The sequence below is a fragment of the Balearica regulorum genome, chromosome 23 (assembly GCF_011004875.1).
Source record: "Balearica regulorum gibbericeps isolate bBalReg1 chromosome 23, bBalReg1.pri, whole genome shotgun sequence".
NCBI lineage: Eukaryota > Metazoa > Chordata > Aves > Gruiformes > Gruidae > Balearica > Balearica regulorum.
This window is the reverse complement of record NC_046206.1, coordinates 2,546,613-2,572,797: the sequence shown is the minus strand read 5'-3', so window position 1 is coordinate 2,572,797 and position 26,185 is coordinate 2,546,613. Positions and strand designations below refer to the sequence as shown.

The 26,185-nt window shown below is 60.4% G+C and overlaps 1 protein-coding gene across 6 annotated transcripts in view; it reads right to left on the bottom strand.

Moving 5' to 3' along the window:
- The window catches only part of DSCAML1 (DS cell adhesion molecule like 1), a 109,367-nt gene that overhangs the window by 8,572 nt on the left and 74,610 nt on the right, over positions 1-26,185 (bottom strand). For 2 of the 6 annotated variants that reach the window (XM_075774576.1, XM_075774577.1), the window contains 18 exons: positions 21,990-22,136; positions 20,381-20,659; positions 19,199-19,474; positions 18,382-18,678; positions 16,375-16,647; positions 12,878-13,156; positions 12,490-12,609; positions 12,173-12,349; positions 7,129-7,328; positions 6,367-6,463; positions 6,126-6,254; positions 5,524-5,691; positions 5,272-5,342; positions 4,144-4,384; positions 2,984-3,130; positions 2,747-2,902; positions 1,738-1,877; positions 68-221 (listed from right to left, as the gene is read on the bottom strand). In XM_075774576.1, the coding sequence (XP_075630691.1) occupies positions 68-221; positions 1,738-1,877; positions 2,747-2,902; positions 2,984-3,130; positions 4,144-4,384; positions 5,272-5,342; positions 5,524-5,691; positions 6,126-6,254; positions 6,367-6,463; positions 7,129-7,328; positions 12,173-12,349; positions 12,490-12,609; positions 12,878-13,156; positions 16,375-16,647; positions 18,382-18,678; positions 19,199-19,474; positions 20,381-20,659; positions 21,990-22,136 (3,351 nt within the window). Of the gene's footprint in view, positions 1-67; positions 222-1,737; positions 1,878-2,746; positions 2,903-2,983; positions 3,131-4,143; positions 4,385-5,271; positions 5,343-5,523; positions 5,692-6,125; positions 6,255-6,366; positions 6,464-7,128; positions 7,329-12,172; positions 12,350-12,489; positions 12,610-12,877; positions 13,157-16,374; positions 16,648-18,381; positions 18,679-19,198; positions 19,475-20,380; positions 20,660-21,989; positions 22,137-26,185 lie in introns of those variants that run through there. The other 4 variants (XM_075774578.1, XM_075774579.1, XM_075774581.1 and 1 more) reach the window with 4 other exon arrangements.

Below are 26,185 nucleotides of genomic sequence, written 5' to 3'. Positions count from 1 at the left end.
CCCAGGGCACAGGGGACGGCAGAGCCAGCGTGCGCATCCCCCCGCGAGCCGGCAGCCCCCGCCGTACCTTTCCCAGCAGGCTCGATGGTGACTTTCTCGCTGATGTTGCCACGGCCGGCAGAGGTGACGGCAGCCACCCACAGCATGTACTGCTGCCCGCGGTTCAGGTGGGCGATGCGGTAGAACAGCTGGTCGGGGCTGGTTTCGTACTCGCTGGGGGCCTGCGGAGGTGAACAGGAGAAGGTACAGCCTCCATTGTACCCCCATCGCCCTCAGCCCGGGCACCCGAGCAGCGGGAGCAACACCACCAGCCCAGGCAAAACAGAGAGGCCAGAGCAGGCCTGAGCTATCAGCAAGGAAAAGCCACCTCAGGGCCAGCTGCCTGCACCTACGCATCATCCCCACCACCATCCCCAGCATCCCCGACCCACAGCATCCCCACCGTCCCCCCGCCAGCAGGCTCGTGCCCTCGCTCCCGTCCCTGGCCATCTTGGCAAAGGAGGTCCATGGGTCCCGGCCACCCCACCTGGACCGGTCCTGGGGGAGCCACCTTTGCTCTCCAAGGGCCCATGGCCACCCTGGCAGCCACCTCCTTGAGGTGCTATGGGTTTTCTCCCGAGCAGCAACTCAGCTCTGCTTGGCGTTTCTCAATGCCAGTGTAAACCGGCTGGTGTCGTCATTTCTCCAGGGAGCCCGGGCCGGAGCCCGAGAAACAGATGGCTGCGACGGCAGGATTTGTTCCCAGGAAAGGACGCTTCCCCAGCCGCCTGCCGAGCTGCAGCGGGGGCCCGGGCACGAAGGCAAGCCCCATCCGCGCTGCCGAAACCCCTCTGCGGTCACGGTGAGCAGCCAGGGGTTCCCCAAAACCTCACACGGGCTTGCCTCCCACGTCACCCACAGCCCACGCAGTGACTGTCTCCAACCCCACGGGCAGTCCTCTGGAGAGGTCGGGCTCGCAGCAAGGCTGTGCACAATCGCCAGGGTCAGTCTCCAACACGTCGGGGCCAAAGCCACCTTGCCCGGCACCCTGCCACCCTGCCAGGGCTGCCCCGCCACGCCGGCACCAGAGAGGGGACAGGAGCTCAACGATCCCTGTTGCACGTGATGGATGGGGTATTTACACGTGCAAACGCACAACGGTGCACAGGTATCTCCACATTCACCACCTTCAAACGCATGCCCTTGTGGGGACCATGGATGTAAATGCACCCCACAAGCAGACACCTATATGAATATGGTGGTGTAGTACACGTAATTTTTTTTACCCAAATGACAGTTTTGACAAGATGCCAGGAAAACAATATCGGATCCCAGCGGTTTTACCAGTTGCTTTGATGAAAAGATTATGTTGCCCTGGAAACCAGAGGCTCAGATAGTGAAATGAGTTTGAGAAAGAGCTTTTGATAAGCACTAGTCTGCAGACCTCCCATCAGCCTCTCCCTTGCAAAGGAGGGATAGGGCCAGGTTTGATTTCGGTTTTCTTTTCGGTCAGCTGCTAGCATCTTTTCCCATTCTGGAGCGAGCGCTGAGTAGGGGAGATGCCGAAGGAAGGGAACAGAGAGGCGGTGCGACTACGGCCTGATGTAGAGCACCCACGGCTGCTATTGCAACTCTGCAGCGCATGGATCTGGCCCACGGGATCTTTGCTGCTGCCGCTGCCTGGCATCAGCCCTCCCTCCCTTTCCTCCTCGGCCAGCCCAGCATTTCTGCTGCCCAGCCCGCATCCCCGTCCCGTACCGGCTGCCCCGAGCCAGGGCTGGAGCAGAAGATCGTGTACTTCCGGATGATACCGTTGGGCTTGGCTGGTGGCAGCCAGGACACCACCACGCTGCTGGCAGAAGATGGGACAGCCTTGATGCCGGCTGGGGGACCTGGAACTGAAGGAGGGAGAGGGTGGCAGAGCCGGTGCCGGGAGGTCTCCGAGGTCTCTGCCCAGCCCGGCGAGGTGGCAGCACCCCCTCTGCAGGGCTGGCATCCCGACCGCACGCTGGGAAGGAGCTGCTATGGCGTTTCCACACCAGCATCATGGGGCTGGCGCAAGCAGGGATGGGGCTGCAGGCAAGCGGTCACCCCACCGTCACCCCGCTGCCTGCGGCTGCCGTCCCCTGCCGAGTCAGAGGCAGGAGAGTTAAAAGCTAATCACGGTTTCTAAACCAGAGCCTGGGCTGCAATTAACGGCTGTCTCCTTAGTCCCCTTAATCTGCCGGAGTGGCACAGCCTTAGCCTGCCCAGCTGCACCCAGCGGTGCCTCCCAGCAGCTGGCGCTTCCCAGGACGGGCAGGCAGCAACACCGGCCCACGGGCCCAGGAAACACTCCGCCACTGAGTTAATGCCATTAAAGTAGGGCAAGCAGGGGTGTAAATATTTAAATATCCGCACTTAAGGAAAAGAGAAAAAAATAGGGAAATGCCCTGCCCATGGCTGCACACGGGGGTTTTCTCCAGGCCCCCCCAGCCGCTCCAGCCCTTCCCTCGCCACTGCAGCAACACGACAGGCTGCGGCACCAGCAAGCGCTCCTGTCCCCCGGCATCAGCCAGCTACAGCACGCTGCAACCCTAAATGGTGGCAGCGAGACCTGAGCGGGCTGAGGGGGCTGTGCTGCCGCCTGCCTTTGTTCATTGCTAGGGGCTCCCACTCAACGCTCCATCCTCTTACTTCTAATTAACATGCGTTGCTGCAGTTTATCAGCTGGGGTAAGAGGAGGGCATGCCCGCCCACACTCGCTCCCCCGGGCAGCGCCACTTACTGTCCTCCTTGGTCTGGATGTAGAGCACGCTGCTGCGGACGCCGTCGCCGGCCTGGGTGTATGCCAGCACCTGCACGCTGTAGTTGGTGAACTTCTCCATGCCCCGCAGCTCCACTCGCTCCCGCGTGGTCGTGATGTTCTGCATCTCGCCCCACTCTGCGGGGAGGCAGGGCTCGTCAGCCCCGCGCCACCACCCGGCCGGGTCCCCCGCGTTGCCCACTCTCCACGAGTGCTCACCTCCGTCCATGTAGAGGGACCAGAAGATGACCCGGTATCCCTTGAGCACCCCGTTGAGGGTGCTGCGTGGGGGCTCCGACCAGGAGATCACAGCCACGTCCGACGTGATGGAGATGGCCCGCACGTTCTCGGGGGGCTGGCTGGGAACTGAGGAGGGGACAGACAGGGGAATGATGATCAGGAGAAGGATGGACAGGCGGCAGATGCACGGCTGATGGACTCGTGTCCCATGGGTCAGCCACCCTGACTGCACCCGCATGGACCCCATCGTGCTGCAGCCCTCTCTCCCCCCGCTGCTTGAGGCCCTGGAGCCGGTCCTGCCCAGCGCGCGGGGCACTAGGGCCAGGCGAACCCAGCGCTCTGCCTCCCGTGTGCAGTTTTGTTCCTCCCGGACCACCGAGGCGGGTGCAACCCCCGTGCTCACAGGGGCAGGGAGGCTGCCGGGACACGCTGCGCTTCCCAGCAAAGGGAGAGCGGGAGAGCCGGCTGGATGCGAGGTAATTAGATCCCATTGCCCCATAAGAGGTAACTAATTTTTATGAGCATTTAAATGATAATACATCACCGTAACGATCCCCTTTGAAAACGATTATTGTTTCATATTACTTAGGTGCAAAAATATAAGCACCATGTAATTAGGGACAGAGTACAATAAACTAATACAGATAGTCCGTTTGAACAAAATGAAGGTAATATAATTATGGAAAAGACACTATTGCTAAAACAGGGGTCCTTGAATACCCCAGGAGGAGTGCTAATGTAGCCAGGAAATGATCACGGCTTGACAGGCTAACGAGAGCCTTAATTAAGTATGAAAAACTGCTGAGCAAACACACTGCAAAACTTTTTTCGTGTTGTTTTTTCTTAAAACGACCGAGGCCACCAGCAATCTCGCCCGGATGGGAAACCCCCCCTGGCACTCCAGCAATGCGTAAATCCACCTTGATGTCCTCGTACCTGCGCCAGAAACCCGGTGCCATCGCTGCCCGGCATCCTCGTGCTCACAACTCCCGCCCAGGGCAGCTGCGAGTGCACGCTGCACCTGCGCGCGGCTGAGCGCCCAACGCTGCCGGTGGGCGGCAACCACCCCGAGACCTGCTCGGGACAGCGCTGGAGTCCCCGAGGCGGGAGCACCCCGGAGGGGGCCGGGACAGCCTTACCATCCTCCAGCGTGGTGGCGTTGATCTCGCTGGACGACGGCCCCGTCCCCGCGCGGTTGAACGCCTGCACCACCACCCCGTACTGCGCAAACTTCTTCAGGTTGTCCAGCGTGTAGACCTCGCTGTCTCCCGTGGCTTTCATCTCCACGATGCTGTACTGCCCGTTGCTGCCGGGGCTGTTCTCCCGGTACCCTATCTGGTAGCCACGGATCACCCCGTTCTGCAGCTCCTTCTTTGGGGCCTGAGGAACGGGGGGTGCAAGACGGAGCGGTGTCACGCAGGGCTACGCTGCCCGGGAGGCTCGCAGGGCTCCCTTGCCGCGACCGCCTCTCCCCAGCATCTTTTCTCGGCGCTTTTACACTTTTCCTCCCCGCAGCAGCGCGGCAGAATAATGATAAAAAAGGGCCACCGGGCTGAGCCAGCGCCATTCCCCTACTGAGGCAGCTCAGCGAGAGGAGGGAAAAACCCCAAGTCTGACAGCCTTACAAATGCGCGAGGCCCAGTTCAGATCAATCTTAACAATATTTCTCTGGAGCATTAAGAAATCAATAGGGTTGATTGCAAATTTATGTTACAAAGCCAGGGTGCTCCATCTCGCTGAAATACTCTTAAAACAAAGTGACTTATCTTTCAAGTGAATCTTCTTTTCCATTAATCTGTTTTTCAGCACTTGAGGGGAGGGGGGGAGAAGCTAGAACCCTAACTTTATTGACTTACCAGTTCATTCCAAAGTCCTAACTTGATAATCAATTTTATTTTTCATTTCGCACCTTCGGAAAAATAAATCCGATTCTAAGTTTTATTGATCCTTGCTCAAACACTTTCCGACCCAACATCTCAGTTTTTACATATTTATCCTCGCGCTCCCCATGGCCCCCCACGGCCATCCTACAAGGTAATGAGCTTGCTATAAAACATGATTACTAAGGACCCCGTGCGATGCAGCCGAGCCGCACGCCCAGCCTTCAGCTTTTCATATCGCCCAGGACATTCCTCCGGGCCCTCGTACTGCTGACAAAACGCCGGGTCCCAGGACAAGCTGCCGCCGCAGAGGCTCGGGCCGGCATTTGGCATTGCCCAAGCCCCCACGGCCAGGGAAAGCCCACGCACCGCCCTGGCCCCGCTCACCTTCCAGGTGACCTGGATGCTCTGGGACGTCATCGGCTGCAAGGTAACATCCATCGGAGGCCCGTCAGGAGCTGCGGAGAAACAGACCCAAAAGAGCACGTTGAGACGCATCGGGGAAAGGACCTCCTCGCCAGGAAAATACTCTGCTTCGAGAGAGCTCTGCTGCTGCCAGCTTCGCCCAAGGCTACAGCCCCAGCGCTGCCCGCGGCCGCCCCTGCCCGCCGGCCCCAGCACGCGTGCCGCGAGCGGCACCTGCTTCTTCCGTGCTGATGGTGAGCTCCTTGCTCGGCTCGCTGCGCCCGATCTTGTTGAAGGAGTACATGCGGATGCTGTACACGGAGGCTGGGTGGAGGTCCACAATGTTCGCCTGGTTGATGGTCGGGGAGATGTTGCGCGTAGACTGCTTGAAATCCCAGGAATCTGGAAAAGCAGTGGAGCGAGACGGGAGGAGTGTCAGCACCCGAATCCTGAGGTACCAAGGGGGCCGTGCTCGGGCAGGTGAAGTCCCCAGGCGCCTCCGGCTTTTGTCCCTGGCCCCCACGGAGAGATGCTGCTTTCCCCCCTCCTCGCTGTTGTGCCATCTGCGTTTGGCTTTTTGGAAACACGGTCTCTTTTAATATTCCCTTTCAAACGCTCCCATCCAACAGAAATTAACATACTTCATTAACGCTGCTCCCTCCTTTCTTCATCAAAGGAACTGGGACGCAGAATATTCCCTTGGAGGCGCCGGTGGGGCAGTCCGCACCTGCCCGTGCGGCCCAGCCCTGGGACGCAGCGGCCGTGGCACAGCCCCCAGCCTCACCACCCACCGGGGGCCGCGGCAGCACGGGGAGGGCAGGTCAGATATCACCTACCGGTCTTGTTCTTGTACTCGATATCGAACCCAGTGATGATGCTGTTGCCATCAAACCGCTGCGTCCATCGCAAATTCATACTCCGGGCTTTCACCTCACGGATCTCCAGCTCCGGCGGGTCCGGGGGCTCTTGGGGAGACACGGGCAGGTTAGGGACAACAGGGAGAGAAGCCCCCAGGAGCGGGGGTAACTTCACGGCGAGGCTTTGCACCCCAGGGCTCACGCGTAGGGGAACGAGTACCTTGGACGGTGAGCTGGATCAAGCCTCTGTCCTCGCCGTAAGAGTTGATGGCGTGACAGGAGAAGAAGACTGAGTCTCCGCGATCGGCTGGTTTCAGCTGTGAACATTTCAGGGAGAGGAGAGGAGCCAGTTCAGACTGAGCTACCCCGAGCACCGCACCCCCGCCTTCCCCCGGTATCGCTGGCTGCTCCCACCGCCAGCCCCGGCGGGAGCTGTGCCTGCGGAGACACGTCACCCTCCAAATCCCCAGTCCCCTGGCTCAGATCTGCGCTGAAAACTTCTTCTTGTAGACGTCCCCGGTGCTGCAAAACTTACCTTCCCACCCAGAGCCCGTTGTACAGGCAGCTGAGATTTCATGCAAAATCCAGGGGCTTGTCACAGCAAGCAGACGGTGGCTGGTTTTTAATTGATATGATTAAAACGGGAAGCCCAGCTCCCCACGCTAGCGCTAACTCTTACGCTGGTTGTAAAAGTCCAGGCGTTGCCAGGCGCTTCACCTGGCCGCACCGCAGCGTGCTGGGGCCAGTGGAGACGCAGCCCGTGCACGGTGCCGCTGGCTGGAGACGCAATCCCTCCGGCGGGTTTTCTGACGTCCCTCCCCGCTGGACGCGACTGTGCCACCCTGGGAGCCCAGCCGCAGCGCCAGCCTCCGCAGCACCCGCCGGGGACCCCCGACACCCTCCCGAGGCACCTCTGGTGCTGTCTGGCCCCCTCCATCACCCCAGCGAGACCCCCGGCAGCCCAGGCGAGTGCAAGACTCACCTTAAGGGTGGAGATGACCTCATCGCCGTTGTCCTTGGTGGTGATGGCGTAGCGCATGTTGCGGTCGGGATCGATGACGGTGTCGCCCTTCTCCCAGCGGATGATGATGGGCCGCTCGCCCCGGGCGGTGCAGTTCAGCTCCTTGGTCTGCCCCTTGATGGCAATCGTGGTGTTGGGGTGGGAGGTGATCATGGCCGGGACTGCGGGGAGACAGAGGGTCACCCGTGCGCCCGGGGGACGGCTCGCTTCCACCTGCGGCTGCCCGGCCCCGGCACAGTGCACAGCCCCCGCCGGGGAAGCGGCGGATGCGGGTCTCACTGAGCGGCCACGCAGCCCGAAGCGGAATCGTCTCGCTGCATTATACAGCTCAGGATCATAAAATAATGAAGCAGATAAATTTTATAATGCATAGCATTACACCGGGGTAGACAATAAAACGTGAAAGACAAATAACCGAGCGCACACTATAATGAAGAGAAAGCCTCCAGTCTGAGACGTGCGGGTATGAATTATTGACTAAGGTTTTACACTCCCGAGGATGAGAGGAAGAATGTTTTCCATCACAGATTTGCATAATTCACTCGTATAAACCTGGGCAGAATATAGAGTACGATTTCACATCAGCAAGGCCGCCTTTGCATTGCAGATAGCAGAGGGGTTTTTTTTTCCATTTTTTTTTCCTTCCATAGCCACCCCAACATGCAAACAAGGACGGCTGGGAGGCCCCACACTACAGTGGCCGCCCAACCAGGCTGCAGCACCCAGCGTGGGCACATCCTGGCGCTGCCCAAGCAGCGGCTGCAGCTCGGTCAGGGATGGCCCTCGGGACGGTGCGGCGAGTCTCACTCGCTGCTGGCGAGTGCCCACAGCCCCGGCACGAAGCTGCTGCCTCCCGTCCGGGTGCTTGGGCCGCTGGCCTAGGAGCGGCACTGCCACGCAGGAGGACCAGCACGCCGGCCGGCACCAGGCTCAGCCTCCTCCTGCCCGTCCCCGAGCGCTGCAGCAGCCTCTGCCGAAGCGCTTCTCCTTGCTGCGAGGGATTGCTGTAACGAGCCGTGTCCGGGCTCCTTCTCCTGCAGCCTTGCCGCTCCGAGAGCCGAGTGCTCGTGCTGCCCCGGTGCCGTGCAGTGAGGCGGCCGCGGCGTGCACCGTGCAGGAAAAACACGCTGGGGGGGGGCTAGGGCAGCCTGGGTAAGCAGAAAAAAATGTAATGCATAAACAAACAGCACTGCTGAGTCCCACAGTAATATATGATAATGACAATCCGCAAAGGCAACACACACTGTTATAATGGGACACAAGAGGCTCTAATGAGCTACGACTTCTCGGCTTTCTGTGGCAATGTAATTCAATTAACAGCTAAGGAAACCTTTCCTCCTGAGCTGCCGGTATTTGCGGGGTGCAGGGCGGGCGCCCACACGGCTGGGACAGAGCAGCGCCCAGCCCGGTGCCTGCTGGCAGCGCCCCGTGGCAATCCTGCCCCGACAGCTGTCCGTCGGCACGAGGACGGCAAAGAGCAGGGATGGTGGGGCAGCACTTGGGCCCATGGCACATCGCTGCCGGACATGCGGTCCGGGGCGTGGGAAACCAAGAGCTACAAGATACAGAGCAAGACACCTGCTAGCTCTGCCCTGTCCCGTCCCCAGCTCCGTGCCCGTCTTCCCCCGGCCCCAACGCCTCTGCCTGCCTGCAGCCTGACGCCAGGGCTGCGCTGGGGAGAGGGGCAGGCGCGGGAAGGGCCGGCTGAGCCCCAGCCTCCTGTGCCTCACCGGGGAAAAGGCAAAGCACGGGGATGGCCACGGGCTCTTGCACCTACCCCAGACTCGACCGCTGCCACAGCCCCGAGCGTGCACTGCGCAGCACAAGGGCACACGCAGCCAGGGTAGGGGCTCGGCACCCAGTTTTGGCGCTACGGTGGGACCCGGCTGGGCTCCTGCCTGCCGTCACCGGCTCCTGCCAGGAGAAGGCCACTGAGGAGCCACCCTGCAGTCTGGCAGGTGGGAGGCACTGGGGGCTGCTTCCCTGCACTCAGCCTTCATTTAGCCCAGGCTGGAGGCCGGTGCAGCACAGAGGGTGTGCGTGGCCGCAGGGGCCAAAGGGGCAGGGCAGCTGCAGAGGCATCGGCCCCTTCCCGGCGAGCGGCAGCCCCAGGAGAGGAGCTCTGTTTCAGGCTCTGCTTCACTGAAATGCACTTATTGATGTTTGATTAAAAGCAGCTCCTTGGATGTAAACATATCAACTTCTCTCAATTGCCGGGGTCCCAAGAGAGCAGCAAGCAGCCCAGAGCAGGGGAAGCAGCAAAACAAACCAAAAGAAAACCCCAACCAGCCGTGCAGACAGCACAGACCGCAGCACAGAGGCAGCACCGTTTGCACGCCGGTAGCTGACACCCACCCCGGAGCAGTCTGGCCACTTGCAGAGGGACAGTGTCGCTCGGGACTGGCCGCAGGACCCTCCGAGGGCTGCTGGGGACCGCCTCTGGCCGGCGCACGGCCCCCTCCCCGGGTGCAGGGACATCAGTAACGCCGGTCCCTGCCCGCCAGAGCATCAGCCAGAGCCCTGGGTCAGCGCTCCTGTGCAGACCGGCTTCCGTGGAGGAGAGCTTGCCTCCGATGCTTTCCGCACCCGCCCTCCCTGCGCCCAAGCCCGCTCAGCCGCTGCTGCCGCGCTCCCCCGGCGCCCACGGGCCTTGTTAACAAGGCCTCGACAAGAGGCTCGTCCCGCTCGCTGGGCAGAGATAAGGCTGGCTACAAAGGGAGATGTCAGCAGCCAGCGCGCTCTGCCGCCCTGCGCCGGGCTGGGGCACCAGCCGCTTCGCAGCCCGCTGGTGACAACTGAATGAGAACGGTGACAAGGGTGACAAGGGCTGTGCCCGCCTCCCTCGCCCCCCTCTTTCTTGTTTGAAGCCGGCTCTGTCATGTTAATTTGATTGCACCCATTTCAGCTTCCTTTCTACACTGATTAGCTGAGTTTCACCTGAAGCATGAGATTAATTCAAATTGCATGGAAGCAATCAGTTATGCTCTTGCCATACAGTAGCGAACTTCCAAACGCGTCTGCCCCCGTGCCCGTGACGCGCAGGCAGCTGCCCCTCCGCCAGCCCCGCGGCGAGGCCCTGCCCGGCCGGACCCAGGGCCCCCCTCACCCCGGCATCGCGGTGCCGGGGAGGACGGAGCGGAGGAGCCCCCTCTCCAGCGAGCGCTGCCCACCGCACCGGCAGCCCCAGCACAGCCCGCAGGGATCCCCCCGAGGACGTGACCCTCTCCATCCCTCACGTTTTGTTCTCGACAACCAGGGAGGTGCGCAGCCATGTGCTAAACGGCATTTGTCACGCGCCGGTGGTCTCCTCACCTGCGCTCAGCCCAGCGAGCCGTGCCCCCGGGCGCACGCTCCTGTCCTCCAGCATTTGCCGCCTTTCGCTCTGCAACACGCTTGGCCAGATGCTAACGAGTTCCTTTCCGAAGCAGGGAAGGACGGTGAGGCAGCAAGCTGCTGCCTGCGTCCAGACGCACGCCCGCACCGGGGGCCGAGCGGAGCTGCGCAGCGTGGGCACCCAGGGACGGGAAAGCCCCAGCCCCACGCGCTGCACTGCAGGCGAGGGCTGGGCACGGCCGGGGCCCCGAGAGTTACAGTCCCACGTTGGTACAAGCGAAGCTGGGTGGCTTTCCTTGCCCACTGCCTGACAAAAGCAGCGGCCGGCTCCTCCTGGCACTGGCATGTCCGCGGGCCCTCGGCCAGGATGGCACGCATTTGTCCGATTCATTACCTCGGCCCCCCGAGCCCATCCCTGTGGCATCGGGGAAGGGGATGCGCGGATGTGGGCTGGCTGCCGCGGCTGCTCCCCTCTCTCCTGCTGACCTAGCGCGCTTTGTTTGGGCTCTGATTAACTTTCATTTAACTCCGTCCGCAGTGGCCTGACTTTCAAGGAAAGCCGGCACTGATCTCACTTTAATTGGCCTGACATTTCACTAAACAAACAAAAATCCAAAAATGAAAGAAAACAAAGAGCCCCATATAATGCTTAATTGGCTGTGGCGCTTCGTCTACCTATTCATCCAAACCTTTTCAAAGGCTGCGAGGTCTCCAGGAAATGTAAAAGCACATGCATAATAAGGTTATGTGCTATTCAAGTCAGCAAGCAACCTGTCCTGGGATGCAATTACAGCAGATAGCAGGGACAAGGCAACAGTTCAGGCTCCGAGTCTTCGGCACGCTCACTCGGGATTAATCGCCTCGACTTTGTACCTGTGCCTTATTGAAGTGCATCGTTTGAAGTCGCTCGTCTCGATTCATCAGTCGGCGGGATAAATTAAACAGCTGACAGGGAGGGGAGCAGAAACCCAGGAAAGCAGAGGCTGGGTGGGGAGAAGCCCAGAGAAACGCCTGCCAATGCCAGAAAATCCAGCGCTTGGCTGGGGAGGGGAAGCAGCAAGGGAGCTGCCCCAGCCAGAGCCGCTCTCTCCTCGCCTCATCCCGGGCAATTCTCCGGGTCCGAGACCCTTGCCAGGACACGGCGGCGCCCGGGCAGGTCTGTGCATCCCCCGTGACCGGCAGCACCCTGCCTCGGGGACAACCAGGGCGGTGGTGGCTCCCACGGCTCTGCCTGCAACCTGTGGTCCGTCCCCCCCCATCGCGGGCAGGGCAGAGTTGAGCCCTGCCGAGCTCTGGCAGCACGCGGAAGGTGCCGCAGGAGCGAGCCCGACCAGACTGCCCCCCCCCACCTACTTTCTGAGGTTTGAATGCTCAGGGCAGAGACACTCAAAATAAATGAAGGGGAGCTGGACATTAGGTATTCTGCTGATAGCAACGGGAGAGGAATCCAATAATAAGCACAGTTCAAACACGGTGTCTAACAACACTTCCCGGCCCATCCCTGTCAAATTAACCCAGCTATTTCCTTTCCTCCTGCATGATGTAGATTGATTGCTCGGTTTTATTAACGACAGAGTGTGTTTAATAGGAAAAGGGAAGCGGTTCCCTGGAGGAGGGGAATCGATGCCCTCCCCCGGCCCCTTGCCACCGCAGCACGGCCCTGGCTACTTACTCTTTACGGTGAGAAACATGGACTTGCTGATGTCGGTGCCCACCCCGTTGCTGGCCTGGCAGAGGTAGTAGCCGATGTCCTCCTCCAGCACGTGGCGGATGAGCAGGGAGCTGTTGGGCAGGATCTGGATGCGGCCCGTGAGGGGTATGGGGTGGTACTGCTGGGGGTTGCCGCTTCCTAGGAGGGCACGCAGGGACACAGAGCTCAGCCAAGGCGGAGGAGCGTTTGTGAGGCTCGGTGAGGGGGAGGCCGTGCCCAAAGGGGACGCTCCCCCGCCCAGACGGGGGTCCCCGTGCGCTGCCGAGTCTCACCCCTACCTTTCGCGTGTTTCCACATGACTTTCGGAGGGGGGTACCCGTCGACGGAGCAATTCAGCACCCCGGCTTTACCGTAAATGCCATCTTGGTTGTTGGGTTGGACCACGAACCGAGGCGGCACTGAGCAATTTGAGAGAAAAGACGGACACTGTAGCAAAAGCGCCATCACCTCCTTGCAACTCCTCCCCGCCTGCGGGCACGTGGCTGCTCGGTTCAGCCCTGCTCCTCGCCCTCCCCGCCTGCTCCTGCACCGCTCCTTCAACCAGAGGACGACGTCGCTGCCGTGCTACCCCTCCGTCACCGCCCACCCTCCCGAGCCCCACGCGGCGGCAGCATCGGGGGCCAGGCTGGGCTGCGTGCGTGGCTGGGTCGGTCCCGCAGCACTCACCCCGCACGATGAGCTGCCGCTCCCGGCTGACCGTGGCGGCGTCGTTGCTGGCGATGCAGGTGTAGTTGCCGTTGTGCTTGAGGGAGACGCTGGAGATCTGCAGGGAACTCATGAACTCCTTGCTCTCGATGGTGACTCCAGAGCCAGAGAGGATGACGTGCCCGTCCTTCCTCCAGGTGATGTGGATGGGCATGTCCCCCGAGGAGACCACGCAGGGGATGTAGAGGAGCTGCCCAATGGAGGCTGGTGGGAACTCGAAGGGCTGGATCAGCGGAGGGACTGTCGAGGGGAGAGGCAGAGCATGCTGGAGAGCCCATCCAGGGAAAGCCTTCCTCCAGGACGGCTCAGCCACAACAGGACTTGGGGGAGATGCTGCCCTGGGAGGAGAAGCAGCCCAGACCGGCATGCCCAGAAGCTAAGGCAGGCTTTTGTTTCCACCAGGAACACGGCCAGGGGAGAATGGAAGGCGCTGCCAAGCAGAGGACGGTGGGAAGACATCTCCCACCTGACAGGGCCACCACGCTACCAGCAGGATGGAAAAACGCCGACCTCCCGAGCGGAGCGGGCCCTGCTCTGGGGAAAGCCCTGGCCGCACGCGCCAGCCGAAATTCTGCCTCAGCATTTATCTGCTCGCAGAAAAGCAATTATTAGATGGATGCTTTTCTTAAAGGGACCGGATTCAGAACCAGCCATTATCTTTCTGATAACTTAATTAGGCAACCACAGCATCTCTGGCAATGTGGGAGGGGGAAGAAAGCAGAGAGAGGGAGACAATTAGCTTAACAAGGCTCAGCACCTGGTAGATGAGATCCTCTTTCCGCAGTCTCCATAATTAAATTAGCAGGCTGCCAATTGTCCCCTCGGCAGAAATAAGCTGCCCTCTCGTACAGGCGCAGGAGCGGCTCCCTGCCCCACCGTGCACGTCCCTGGGCTCCCATCCCCACCTCTTGCCTGGCACATCACAGAGGTCTCTGGGCCGGGTCTCTGCCTCTCTGCCTGGCTCCGGTCCGGCCAGGCAGCTCTGCAGAGCAGCGGGCAAGCGGGGGGCTGCTCACCGTCCCCCCGGGCTGCAAGCCGCTGCCGGCAGGCAGGCGGTCAGGTGCAGGCACGGCTGACCTGCCCCTTCACCGGCTACGGCGACGTGGCTTGAGCTACCGGAGCCATGGAGCCAGCGCTGACTGTTTTCCATAATTAATGAATAATTAATTGGGATTGCACTGCAGTCTATTGCAGAGCAGGGACGGGCTTGTGGATCCGTGCCTCTCCAAACACGCCCCACGGGCCCTCTCCAAGCTGCCAGGAAAAGGACAGGCTCCCTTGATAGACGAGCTCTCCTTGCTCAAGCTCCCTGCAACTCGCCTTTCCTTCCCAGTTCACTTCCCGCTGCAAATCTCCTTTCTCCAGGGTTTCCAGTCTCTCCCAGGCAGCCGCAGCAGCCCAGGGCAGCGCATGAGGGTCTCCCTGCCCACGGCCCCCACCGCAGAGCCCGGCACAGCCCGGCACAGCAGCTCAGGTCTGGAGGACTGCGAGGCATGGGGGCTGCAGCCCCAGCCAACGGCCTCTGCCTTCCCGCAGAGTGAAGCATCACCCCGACAGCGCCCTGGCATCGCGCTCCCCGAATCACCGCTGTCACCCGAGCAGAGCTGCGCGAGAGCCCCGGGACAGCACAAAACCCACACGTGATTAATTAAAACGTTCCAAGACGTCTGTGGGAATAACGAGCTGTCAAGGCACTTCGGAGCAGGCCGGGCACTCGGATCGCGCTGCTGGGGAAGCGCAGAGAAGAGGCCGCAGCAGCATCCCCGGGCAGCCCAGAGGAGCGGGGAGGTTTGAGGCGGGGACCTGAGGTCTCCAGGCTAAGCAGCAGCAGCACCTAAACCCGGGCGGGATTTTCCCTCAATGTAAGACGGGGAGTGCGGCCGGGGGCGATGCCTCGCGAGCTGGGCCGGGGACTTGCCCGCACATCCCTCTCTGGGGCAGCGGCGCCGCAGGGGAGCCGTAAAGCTTTTACTACTGCGTGCTCGGAAAGACCTGCATAACTCACTTGTGGCACTTAATGTGGTCGGCAGGCACTTGTGGCAATAAAAGCTTTACGGTGCTCCACGCCATCCCGTGCCCCTCGCTCGGCGCACTTATTTATTCACTCTGCTCCCCGGAGCTAGCTCTTGACTGTCTTCTAGGGCCTTTGCAATTCTTTTCCACGCGCCTGTTATCTGATGGCCAGAGCAAATAAGGAAGCCAGCAAGCGGAGCTGGGTGTAAATCTCCGGCAGCCACGCCGCAGGCGGAATGAAGACGTCTGGCCGCGGCAGAGCAGCGTGCCGCTGGCCCGCACGGGGCTTCCACCCGCTTGTCTTCCTCAGCCTGTCACCGGCCACTAGTCAAGGCAGTAAATTCCAGCTCAGAAGGTGAAACCCGTTATTGAACCTCACGCGCACGCATCCCTACGGGCACGCTCTCTCCACACCAGCCCTGCCCGTCCCGTTCACCCCAGAAGACCACCGGCATGGACTCAGCTCTCGTCTCTATCCAAGCCCTGGGGCTCCCCCGTAGACTTTGTAGCAGATAAAGACAGCAGGGCTGGCCGTGCCCCACGCTGCAGACCCGAGGGGGGACAAGTCCTCCCCGCGCCGCCCTTAGACAGGTTATCCGCAGCCTGCTCTTCCCTTTGCAAAGCTCTGGAGAAGGGCATTAGCTAATCAAGTGGTAGCATCTATAATCAGCTTGATGCACTCTCTTGCTAACCTGATTCCTAATAAGAAAGTGGTGGAGGGGAGGGGAGGGAGGGGGATCAGAGCGAAATCCAGTCCACAAATACCCTGCTGGGTGAGACAGAGAAAGACAATTGGCCGGCTCCGTCCCCAGCGCGGCTGTGTTTGTCTAAATGATTTACTGCAAACACCGAGCTGGTGATGGGCAGAGACGACCCGACAACTCTGAGGACGGGAGATATGGGAGCACCGCACACTCACGGCACAATCTCAGCGAGTCACTGGGAGGGAATGCATCCGGCTCAATTCATTAGGACTGATAGCTCCCTCAATGGGGCTGAATAATTGATGGCGTGGAGAAGCTTTTAAGATGTTCTGTGCGCTCAGAAGACCGAGAGTATTATTTTTTTAAAAGCTAACACACACAGAAAAACATCGGTGAAGGTGATCCGAGCAAAGGTTAGATGTTTTAATACGTTATGTTTACACCGTAAATCCTTGCTCCGTCGCTTGTAACGGGAAATGGATACGGCGTGGCTCGGGCAGCTGCAGGCGCGCAGGCAGGACCAGGTAGCCGCTCCGGCAGGAGCTGAGCCGGCTCCCGAGGGCAGCTGCGGTGGTGGGAGCTGATCTCCCATCAGCACAGGGTTTGCGGAGCACGGCCACAGCCTGGCCATGGGGCCCCCCGTGCGACGCCTCTCTGCCTCCGTCCCGCAGCAGAGATGTCCCCGGCGTGACCCGGACGGCCTCTCCATCCGATCCAGGGGAAGGCTCTCCACCCGCTTACCTTTCACCGTGACGTGGACGCTCTGGCTGATGGAGAGCTGGGGCTGGATCAGCACGCTGCACAGATACTCTCCTTCATCCATGCCTTTCTGGACGTCCATCAGCTTAAGAGTCCCGTTCTCAAAGACCACTTGGCGGTGGTTATCGGGCAGCAGCAAAGAGTCCTTGTACCACTTGATGGAGTAATACGGGTACCCGATCACCCTGCAGTTGATGAAAGTGTCCCTACCCGCTACCGCTGTTATGTTCTTCATCGCTCGGATGCTCGGGGGACCTACATATCCAGGAGGAAGGAAGAGGCAGGCTAGGTTAATTCCGAAGGGCGGCTTGGTTGCATGCAGATCTGCTGCTACTTCAGAGCAAGCTTCACAGGCCAAGGCGGTAACCAGAACAGTTGGGACCCAGACTGGCTTTGGGTGAGGAGCAGGCACGGGCTCCTCTCTGAGCACACGTGGGGAAAGCCACTCATTGGCGGTGACCTCCAGCTAGAGCTACTCGCGCACGCCTAAGACAGTGTAGCTACGAACAGGGGCTGCGGGCCTCGATCACGGCCACGTTGCAGCAAATCCCGCCCCGGCTTTGCAGGTGTAACTTCAGTGCCGGGGAAGCTGAGCCCGCAGACACCACTGCTGCTCATCGGGGGAGGTCGGACGGCGTCTGGAAGCGCAGCGTGATTCTGCGCTGGGACCCGTGGCCGCCCAGCACACCTCCAGCCACAGCTCCTCCAGCAGCGCCTGTGGCCACGGGAGCTGCAGAAGGGATGGGGAGCGCTCCCCCCCAGCCACAGCCGCTCTCCACCTCTCTCAGAAGGAAGCTGCCTGCCTTGTGCCGAACGTCCTCGAGGAGAGCTGCTACGGGAACCCGACTGCCGCTGGCAAACGTATTTCGCCTCTGCTACAACGCACCTTTCTGAGCCTCCCGCTGGCTGAAAAGCCAGCCAGTCACCAGTTCCTGGCTGGCTCTCGTGCTGGCTCAAGGACTGGGAGAAAGCTGCAGGTGAGTATTTCAACGAGAGGTTTCATGCATCAATAATTACATTGCTCTCCCGGCCGCTGCATAAAATAAGCAAACTAATCTAAAGATTAACCCTATCTTGATTCCTCGTCCTAAGGGCGTCACAGGATACCAGCTTAACAGACGCTCAGGATAAGCTGGTGGATGGTGTTTCTCATACTAGGACACATTTAGACGAGGAGCAGGAAAAAAGAAATTGGCACCTCGCTCTGTAACCATCTCTTGGACCTGTCTTGGAGGGACTTGCTCCAGTCCAGGGCAAAAAAAGCCCAAATCTTATCTAGCGACAGCCCGTCAAGAGCTGAGAGAGGGGGAAAATGGGAGACAAGGGAACGTCCTCATCGAAAACACTGCTCTGGCTTCTCATGGCTGAGGGATGAACTTGCTCCAAATTTAGCAGTAAACGGCAACAAAATTCAGACTTTCCTGGGATCCCAGCCAAAAAGCCACTAGATCCGTTTCAAACCTGAGACACAAACACAGCCCTTCAACCCTCTTTCTCAGTAGACAAGTAAATGCTACCTTGTCTCTGTCTCGCTCCCACCTGTAAGCCTGGAAGCTTTAATTGCCGATTATTAATGGGCAGGGGCTTATACCGTACCCTGTGCCTGAAAGCGCTCCCTGTAACGCACCGAGCAACACGCTCCAGCCCTAATAACACGGTGATTAACGCGGCCATGGCTTTTAGCAGACAAAGAAAATACAGACATGACAAATCAAAGCTCATTTTCCACAATTTCACGTGCTGCCTCATCATCGTTTGTCATGTAGATCCCTGCGCCGGCGGGCGCGTTCGCTGCCAGGGAGCCGGGCTCCCGCCAGGACCAGGGGGGCGGCTGGCAGAGCACGGGGGGAACGGGGGTCAGGGCAGCTAGGGAGACCCACGCGGCTGGGAAAAGGAGGGAGAGGCAAGGAGGAGAGATCGGCCAGGGAACAGAACAAAATCAAAAGCCCAGTAAAAGTCCTATTCTGATATTTAAAAGTAGACAGGCACCTCTTACGTTTATTCGCGCTTGGTATTCGGCGCTGCCCACCGAGTTCCGCGCGGTGCACCGGTACACGCCGCCGTCCTTGATCTGCGGGCTCGTCACATTCATGTGGCTGACCGTGGTGCCGTCCGACATGGTGTACTGGTTGGTGCGGTGCCCGCTGTCCCGCGGGATGGGCTCGTCGTCCAGCGCCCAGGTGACGGTCGGCGGGGGGGCCCCCTTGGCGGCACACATCAGGGAGAACTGCTCCCCAGGGTTGACCACCTTCTCGCTGAAGGAGGAGACGATGCGGGGGGTCCCATCTGGGGGGCACCCAGGGGGAGGGGGGTCAGGGAGCGGCAGCCACAGGCAGCAGCAGTCACGCGCCGGCGGGACGGCTTTGAGCTCCCGCCCGGGGTGGGCGCCCTGGCAGAGCCGGGACAGGAAACCTAGCCGGCAACACGTGCACGGCCGCCCCTGCGTCCCTGCAGCAGGGAGATGCTGGGGGGGGGGGGGGGGGCCAATGGGGCATGCTGGCCAACGCAGATGTCGGCTCAAGGGGACAGCTGGCTCAGCAGAGACCATCCCTTGTCCAAATATCCAGCGATCTGCATTTGGTCCTTCCCCATCGCGGCCGCGCTGCGTCCCCGAGCTGCTTGCAGATGGCCCGCGCAGCAGAGGAAGCGGGCTGGGAGCAGTCTGGCCCCAGGAGCCCCCACCCTGGCGGGTCTCACTGCCCTCCGGCCGTGCGCATAGCATCCCGGTGCACCCAGGGGATGCGGCAGCTCGGAGAGGGGCAGAGGAAAGCCCCTGCCGGCCCCCGCCCCGAGGAAGCCAGCTCACCCTCCAGCGCGATGATGGAGAAGTCCTGCGCCGTCTGGGACTTGCGGGTGGCGAAGCACTGGTAGGCCCCGGAGTGGCTCTTCTGCGCGGCCGTGATGAGGAGGGTCTCGTTGCTGATCCCTCGGATGGAAATGTAGTCATCCACCGCCACCAGGTCCGTGTTGCGGTACCAGCGGATGACGTACTCGGGGGACCCGCTGAGGGCACAAGAGAGGATGACGGTGCTGCCAATGCCCGTTTTGAGCTTCTTTGGTGTGAGCGTCACACGCAGAGGATCTGTGCAAGAAAGGGCGAGAGCGGGCAAGGTGTTGGCGGTGCTGGGCAGCATGGTGGGAGGCGTCTCGTCGTTACTGCGCTCTCTCTGCCTTTTCCGCCCTGGAAGCACCAGCCTGACTATGTGTCAAACGTCACCACGCAATAGGGCAGGTGGCCCGCCACCATCCTCCCTGCTGACAGCCCCTGCTTTTCACGTCAGCCCCGGTCCCCCGGCAGGGGTGCCGGCAGAGCGGGTGCTGTCGGGGAGGTGGCAAGACGGCTGGAAGAAGATGTGACCGGCGTGATGGGGGACAGCACCGAGCAGGGGACGTGCCAGGGCAGCTCCCAGCGGGCTGCGGGTGCCCGGTTGCTGGTGCGCTCCAGGTGAGGCAGGCACGGTGCATGCCAGCCCCGGCAACTCTGGGATCCCAGTGGCAGGAGGAACCCCCAGAAACAAAGCATGCCATAAATACTTGGCCTGCCCAGATAATGTTTACTGTTTGGCTGGAGCTTATTTTAGGGAAGTCAACAAAACAAAGCGCAGAGGCGCCTAACAAAACCACCATCGCCATCCAGCAATTTACAGCCCCCAGTATTGCTCTGCGCTTTCCCAAGGCCCCTCTCCCTGCCCCGACTGAAGCGGTAAATCAGGGGACGTCTGCAGATGCACCGCTGCAGCATGATAAACCTCCTGCGAGTGCTCTGAGCGCCACATCGGACACGCTGCGTCGCAAGACGGCGGCTTCCGGCATGCGACACACCACGCTGAAATACAAGGCTCGTAATTTATATGGCTGTATAAAACCTTTAAGGCTTTGTATTTATAAGGGCTTCATATATTTAAGAAGACTTTATCAAGCCGGGACCTGGGCAGCAGGACAGAGGTCTCCCCGCTGCCGTGCCCCGCTCCTGCCCGCCGGCTCTCACCTATGACTGTGAGGGTCCCCGTGACCTCTGCAGACCCGAAGGTGTTGGTCACCTCGCAGATGTAGGTCCCGCTGTCCTCCACGCGCAGGTCGCTGATGGTCAGGCCCGTGATGCGCTTGGTCCAGCGGCTGTCGGCGGGAAGCGGGCGCCCATCCTTGATCCACCGGACAGCCGGGTTGGGGTAGCCCGAGGCGATGCAGGGCAGCTCCACCAGCCAGCCCGCCTTCACCTCCCGGGACTGGAAGCTGTCTAGCATCGTGGGGATGGACTCCGCCGGGTCTGGGTTCAGAGAAGAAACAGGCTCACCCGGCGAAGAGGAGGTGGCAAGGCTTCTTCCCGCAGGGACATCGGGAGAGCCCCTGGCCCGGTGACACTGGTACCACCGTGCCCCCTCGGCATCAGCCGGGAGAGAGCGACTCTCCCCGTCCCTGTGAGCCGGCAGCTCCGTCGGGCAGGAGCGCAGGGTGCCAGCCACATCCTCCGCTGGGCACGGGGCCGGGGCAGGCAGGGGCTGGCCTGTCCTACCCGGGGCGGCTAGCACGCAGGGCAGCAGGCTTGCAGGGAGGTGGGAGGGCAACGCATCTTACTAGCTGATGGGACAAATAAACTCAGCACCGGAGGAATTACTCAAGGTGACACCTAATTGGTGCAAAATACACAAATTCTGTGGCACATTTCAAAATTTACAAGCAAAGGGGCCCATCAGGCAGCCGGGAAAGGAGAAAATTAATCACCAAGTCTCAGGCGTGAAATTAAATTCCAGGGGAAAGAAACCTCTTTCATTACTCCCAAGCAGAAGTAAAACGCTGTGACGTGTAAATAATGACAGCGACCAGGCGGGCACTGGGCCAGATCAAATGGGCACGAAGAGGGGATGATATACCCGGCGGCGGCCCACACTGCTGGGGGCCATGCGGCAGGATGGCCTCGGTGGGACCAGGACCCTCCAAGAGACTGGGGCAGGGTCAGGCAAGCCCCTGCCTGGCCATCCCGGACCCCCTCCCTACCTCTGTGGGGTTAATTCAAGGAGCTAGCGCGGGAGCCACAGCCCGCACGCCCGAGGACGGAAAAAGCATATGGCAGAGAGTGGGCACGCTGCAGCTGAGTGGCGGGAGCGGCGACGTGGCTGCGAGTCGGGAGAACTCCCTCCCGAGCGGAGTAATTTGGGCAGTCAGCGGAGCTGGGAGCGCCCCGAGACACCCGGCACTACGGACTGCGCTGCCTGCGCTGCAGTATCGCTTGCATGTTCGTCACATCGCGTCAGGCTGCTCACATCGCGGGCTGTCACATCGCATTGTGTCGCACCCCATCGCCTCTCGCTCGGGGTGCCGTGCGGCGCTGCTGCTCGCCGTGGCCAGCACTGGGGGGGGGGGGGTGTTGCAGGCTCAGGGGCACAAGCGAGGCAGCACGAACCCCCTGTGCAGCCCCAACGGGACCTCTACCCCCCCCCCGGGACATCCTCTCGCTGTGGGGATGGGAGGTAGCGATGCCATTGCTCCCTCCTGCACCCTGGAGAAGCAGGCACCACCGTGGGCAGGCAGGGCAGCAAGCGTGCAGGCAGGGCTGGACACCCTCATTGGCGCAGGATTGCCGGCAGCCGTGTGCTCACCTGAGACCGAGAGCCTGGCTCCGTTGCTCTGCCGCGTCTCCCCACTGTACTTGTGCTTGGTGATACACCTGTAGGTGGACAAGGCATCTTCCTTCTGCACGTCCGATATGTACAAACCTCCATAAGAAGTAATAAAAAACCTATTTTCTGGAGACACAAAGGGAGGAGAAGGGTGAGTGAGCCAGCCCCGACCCAGCACGTCATCTCCCAGGCTCTCAGCACCTGGGTCAGGCAGAGCCCCTGCACTCCGGGCAGGCACCAGAGCTGTGGGCAGGAGCCACCCAGGCACAGCGGGTCCTTCCTCCACCTCGCCCCACCCCGACTGCACTGGGGTGCATTCTCTAGCTTCACCTTCAGGGGCTGAAGTTTCACACGGGTTGGCAAAGTTGGGCCAAAACAGGCGAGCAGCAGCCCTGGGTGTGCGACAGCACGGTGCTCCGCCGGCACGATGCTCCACGGCACCGCCACGTCGCCACGCGCTGCATAGCAACGCGGCAATTAAAAGTGAATCCGTCCCGCTGAGTTAATAATTAGCTTAACTTACTGAGAGGCATGTGAAAACAAATAAGGGCTTGAGCTGATATTTGAGCGCTGGGGGAGGGTGGCAGGAGAGCAGGCAGGGCTGCACAGCCCCGGGCAGTGCTGCCAGAGCAGCCCCCCCAGCCAGCAGGTTTGGGAGCCTGGCACACGCCAGCGCAGGCGGGGAAAGAACTCTTCGACTCGCTCGTGAAGCCGGTCTGACCCCTATAACTCGTCATGAACATGAACCGTAATTAACAGGAACAGAAAGACCTGCGCTGTGGCACAATTCAGTGGCTACACAGGGAGCGGCGTAAGCGGGGGCACTGGAGAGAAGCTCCCCTGCCCCCCTGGACACCCCCTTACCCTGCCCCGCTGCCAGCGCTAGCAGCGAGAGGAGCCTTTGACCCTGGGTTCTGCGGGGCCATCGGGGTTTATTCCAGCACCAGCCGCCACCGAGCCTCAGCTGGGACGGGGTGGTCCATCTGCTCGGCTGCACCGCGTTGCCAGCCAAACCGTCCCCGCCAAACACAGCAAACGCAGAGAAGCAGAAGGTAATTAGTAGAGCTGAATGTTCAGAGTTGAAACCTTTAAACCTCGTCTTTAAATCAGCAATGGCTGCAAATGGCTCCTTCCCTTCCCGCACCGTGCTTGGCAAACCAAGACCTAGCTGCTGAGGAGAATCAACCGGGTGTTTTTCCAGCACCTTTTGGAAGCACCTAAATGTTCTCAGTGTAGGTGGAGGAAAGCGCCGTGGTTGAATCCACGAGAGCCAGAGGAACACGAGTGGAATTCGGGAACTAAAGGCACGTGCTCCCAGAGCGGCCTGGCTCCCCGCTCCCGGGGCAGGACTGCAGAAGCCTCTCCCTGCCCACGGCAGCGGCGCTAGAGGTGACAGACTGACAGAAAACAGGGCTCTTCACCCAGGGAACCGGCGCACATCCCCGCACGAGCCAAGGCGCTGGCAGCCCTGAGCTCTGCTGGCACTACCCCCTTCCAGCTGCGGCTTAGCTAGATGTGCATATTTGACTCTAATTGCTTGATATGGGAGCATTAGGGACTCTAAACAGCAAAGAAATAGCAACCTTAATAAAATGTGAACCCGGCTGCGGTTAACAGGAGGCAGAGGCAAGCGCCAGGCTGGCAGCCCCGTGCAGATTCTCCCTGGAAGCAGCGGGAGCGCGAGCCAGCAGCCCCACGGGGCGCCACGACGGCCGTCCCCCGTCTCCGTCCCTGCTCGGAGGGGTCAGGTGCTCCCCAGCCAAAACCTCAGGCGCAGTTTTGCCTCCACACCGAAGCACAGCAATGGCGGCGCAGCAGCACCAGTATACAACTGGGAGCAGACGCGCAGCGGCGCGAGCCTCGCGCTCCGCGCCGCCGATCAGAGGCGCCGAGGGACTCGTACAAACCTCCGTAAAAGGGAAGGGGGGAGCAGTCCCACAAGCGCAACTGAAATAACATGCAAATCAAACATTAATTTTTCATCTCCCATCAAACCAGTAAGCGAACATTGGCTGCACTGGAATTTGAGACGGGGGGAGCCAGTTTCCATGGTAACAGGGGCTGTATTTTGCAATGTGCTCGGCAGCCCCAACTGGCCCCCCCCCCCCCCGCACACTCGCACACACGCACGCACGCGTCCGTGCACGGTTAACCGCAGCCGTGCTTGCAGGTGCACCGTGCTGCTCCTCTGGAAACAAAGCCTCCCAAGAGCTGGAGCGACGTGCAAGGAGCCAGCGGAGCAGCAGAAAGCAGCGGTGCTGCCCGCCCCCCGCTCCTCACCCCTGCGGGACCTGAGGCGAAGGGGAGCAGAGCCCCAAGCCCCTGCCCGGACAGCGGGAGACTGTCGAGAGACACGTGCGAGCGGTCAGGGCAACAGCAGTGCTGAGCGGGACTGCAAACCAAGCCCTGCCTGGACCTATTGCCCTGGGCCCCCCGCCTGCTGGGGCTCCCCAGCTTTCACAGCCCACGTGCCCGAGATGGGGCTCAAGCCAGGACATCAGGAACAGGCAGAAAATCTGCAGGTTTTAGTATCCACCTCTCTATACTGTGCCGCTGTGGGAGGCATCTGCCCCCTTGCAAGCCACGGCCTTAAAGACAGCGTTGCATTAAATGTAAGGTCCACACAACCCGACAGCACAGCTTCCACTCTTTTCTTTTTTTTTTTCCCCAAAAAGGGGCAAATAACTCCATTGAGGAGCATTACGCTGGTTCAAGGGAGAGATGCAGGGCAATAATTGATGTAAAAGGCTCCGACAGAGACCTCACTGAAGTGACTTATTGCTGAGTTTGCTAGCGAGATTAACGTCGAAGGTCGCCGAATACAATCAGATCTTTCTGCCTGCCAGGAGATAGAAAAGCTTTACGGGAAGCAGAGGATTAAGTACCTCCGTGGCCAGACTGGAGCGATGTGCCTCTAATAACTCTTCCAGCTAGACTTGAGCCGCTGCCTTTGGAAACGCCTTGCCGGAGCCCCCCGACCCCTCTCGCCCAGCCCTGCAAGAGAGGAGCAGGGCAGCCAAGAGCCCCGCCAACCCCTGGGAGCTTGCTCTGCACCCAGGGAAAAGCACGGGAGTGAGAGGGGTGCTCTCCTGCACGGCAGGCGTTAGGAGGGTCTCCCACTGCGTATGCGCCCACGGGTATGCACGCTCACATATTTGCTGTTACCAAAATCCTCTCCCGCATCCGGCTGCCTGCGGTGGCCAGGAAACTCCAGCATCGGTCCCAAGGGCCATCCAATTTCAAGAGAAAAATTACTGTCGATATAGGTTACCAGCTACTGCTCTATCCAATATAGATTTATAAAAACAATGGGGTCAGGGCTTCAGGAGAGAGCACATTTTATAGTTCATAAGACTAATGAGATAACTTTCCCTTGGTACTCCGGGGCCAATATTTCCTTACGCAGTCTGTTTTAACTGCTAGAGAATCAATAGGTGCCAGCGTTTATGAATTAGCCATACTTTGAGCATACACATCCCAAGGCATCCCGGACAAATCCAATAACTGTTTGGTGCTATTTCTGGCCACGTTCAAAGTGACAAACGCCTCCCCGGGGGGAAGGCATGGAGGGGGAAGCCCCGAAGAACAAAGCCTGTGATTTTCCCCCGCTGCTGTAACAGCGCTTCGCTGCTGCGGCTTCTGTTCCAGGATGCCATTTGCCTGGCACGGGGCTCGCCCGGAGATGAGGAGCCTCCCCAGAGCAGGCCAGCAAACCCAGCCAGCAGGGAAGCTCCTGCCCACCGCCATGGCATGGCACGGCAGTCACTGCATCTCTCTGCCCGCTGCCGGATGGATTGCAGGCACCTCCCTCCCCCAGACATCCCGAGCGGTGGGATGCAGTGCCCAGCTCGGGGTGGGGGGGACGTGGGGCAGAGGAGCCGGCTGGCGGGTGGTGGCCACGCACCAGACCTGCCTTTCATCTCTGCAGGCTGACCCCAGGTCGGTGCCACAGCAAATGCCGCAAGCAGAGGGGGCCTGGGTTGGGTGCCAAGATTAAAGGTCCGTCCATCCATCCATCCCAGAGCTGCTAAAGAGGAACCATGACTCGAGCCCAGTGCAAATTTAATAAGAGCCGCACAATATGCGACAGATTTATTTACGTGTTTGCCTGCAGTCGGGATCCCAGGGGAGGCGTAAGGCAGTCACCGCTCCCCAGCCCTTTCAAAGGCATCGCA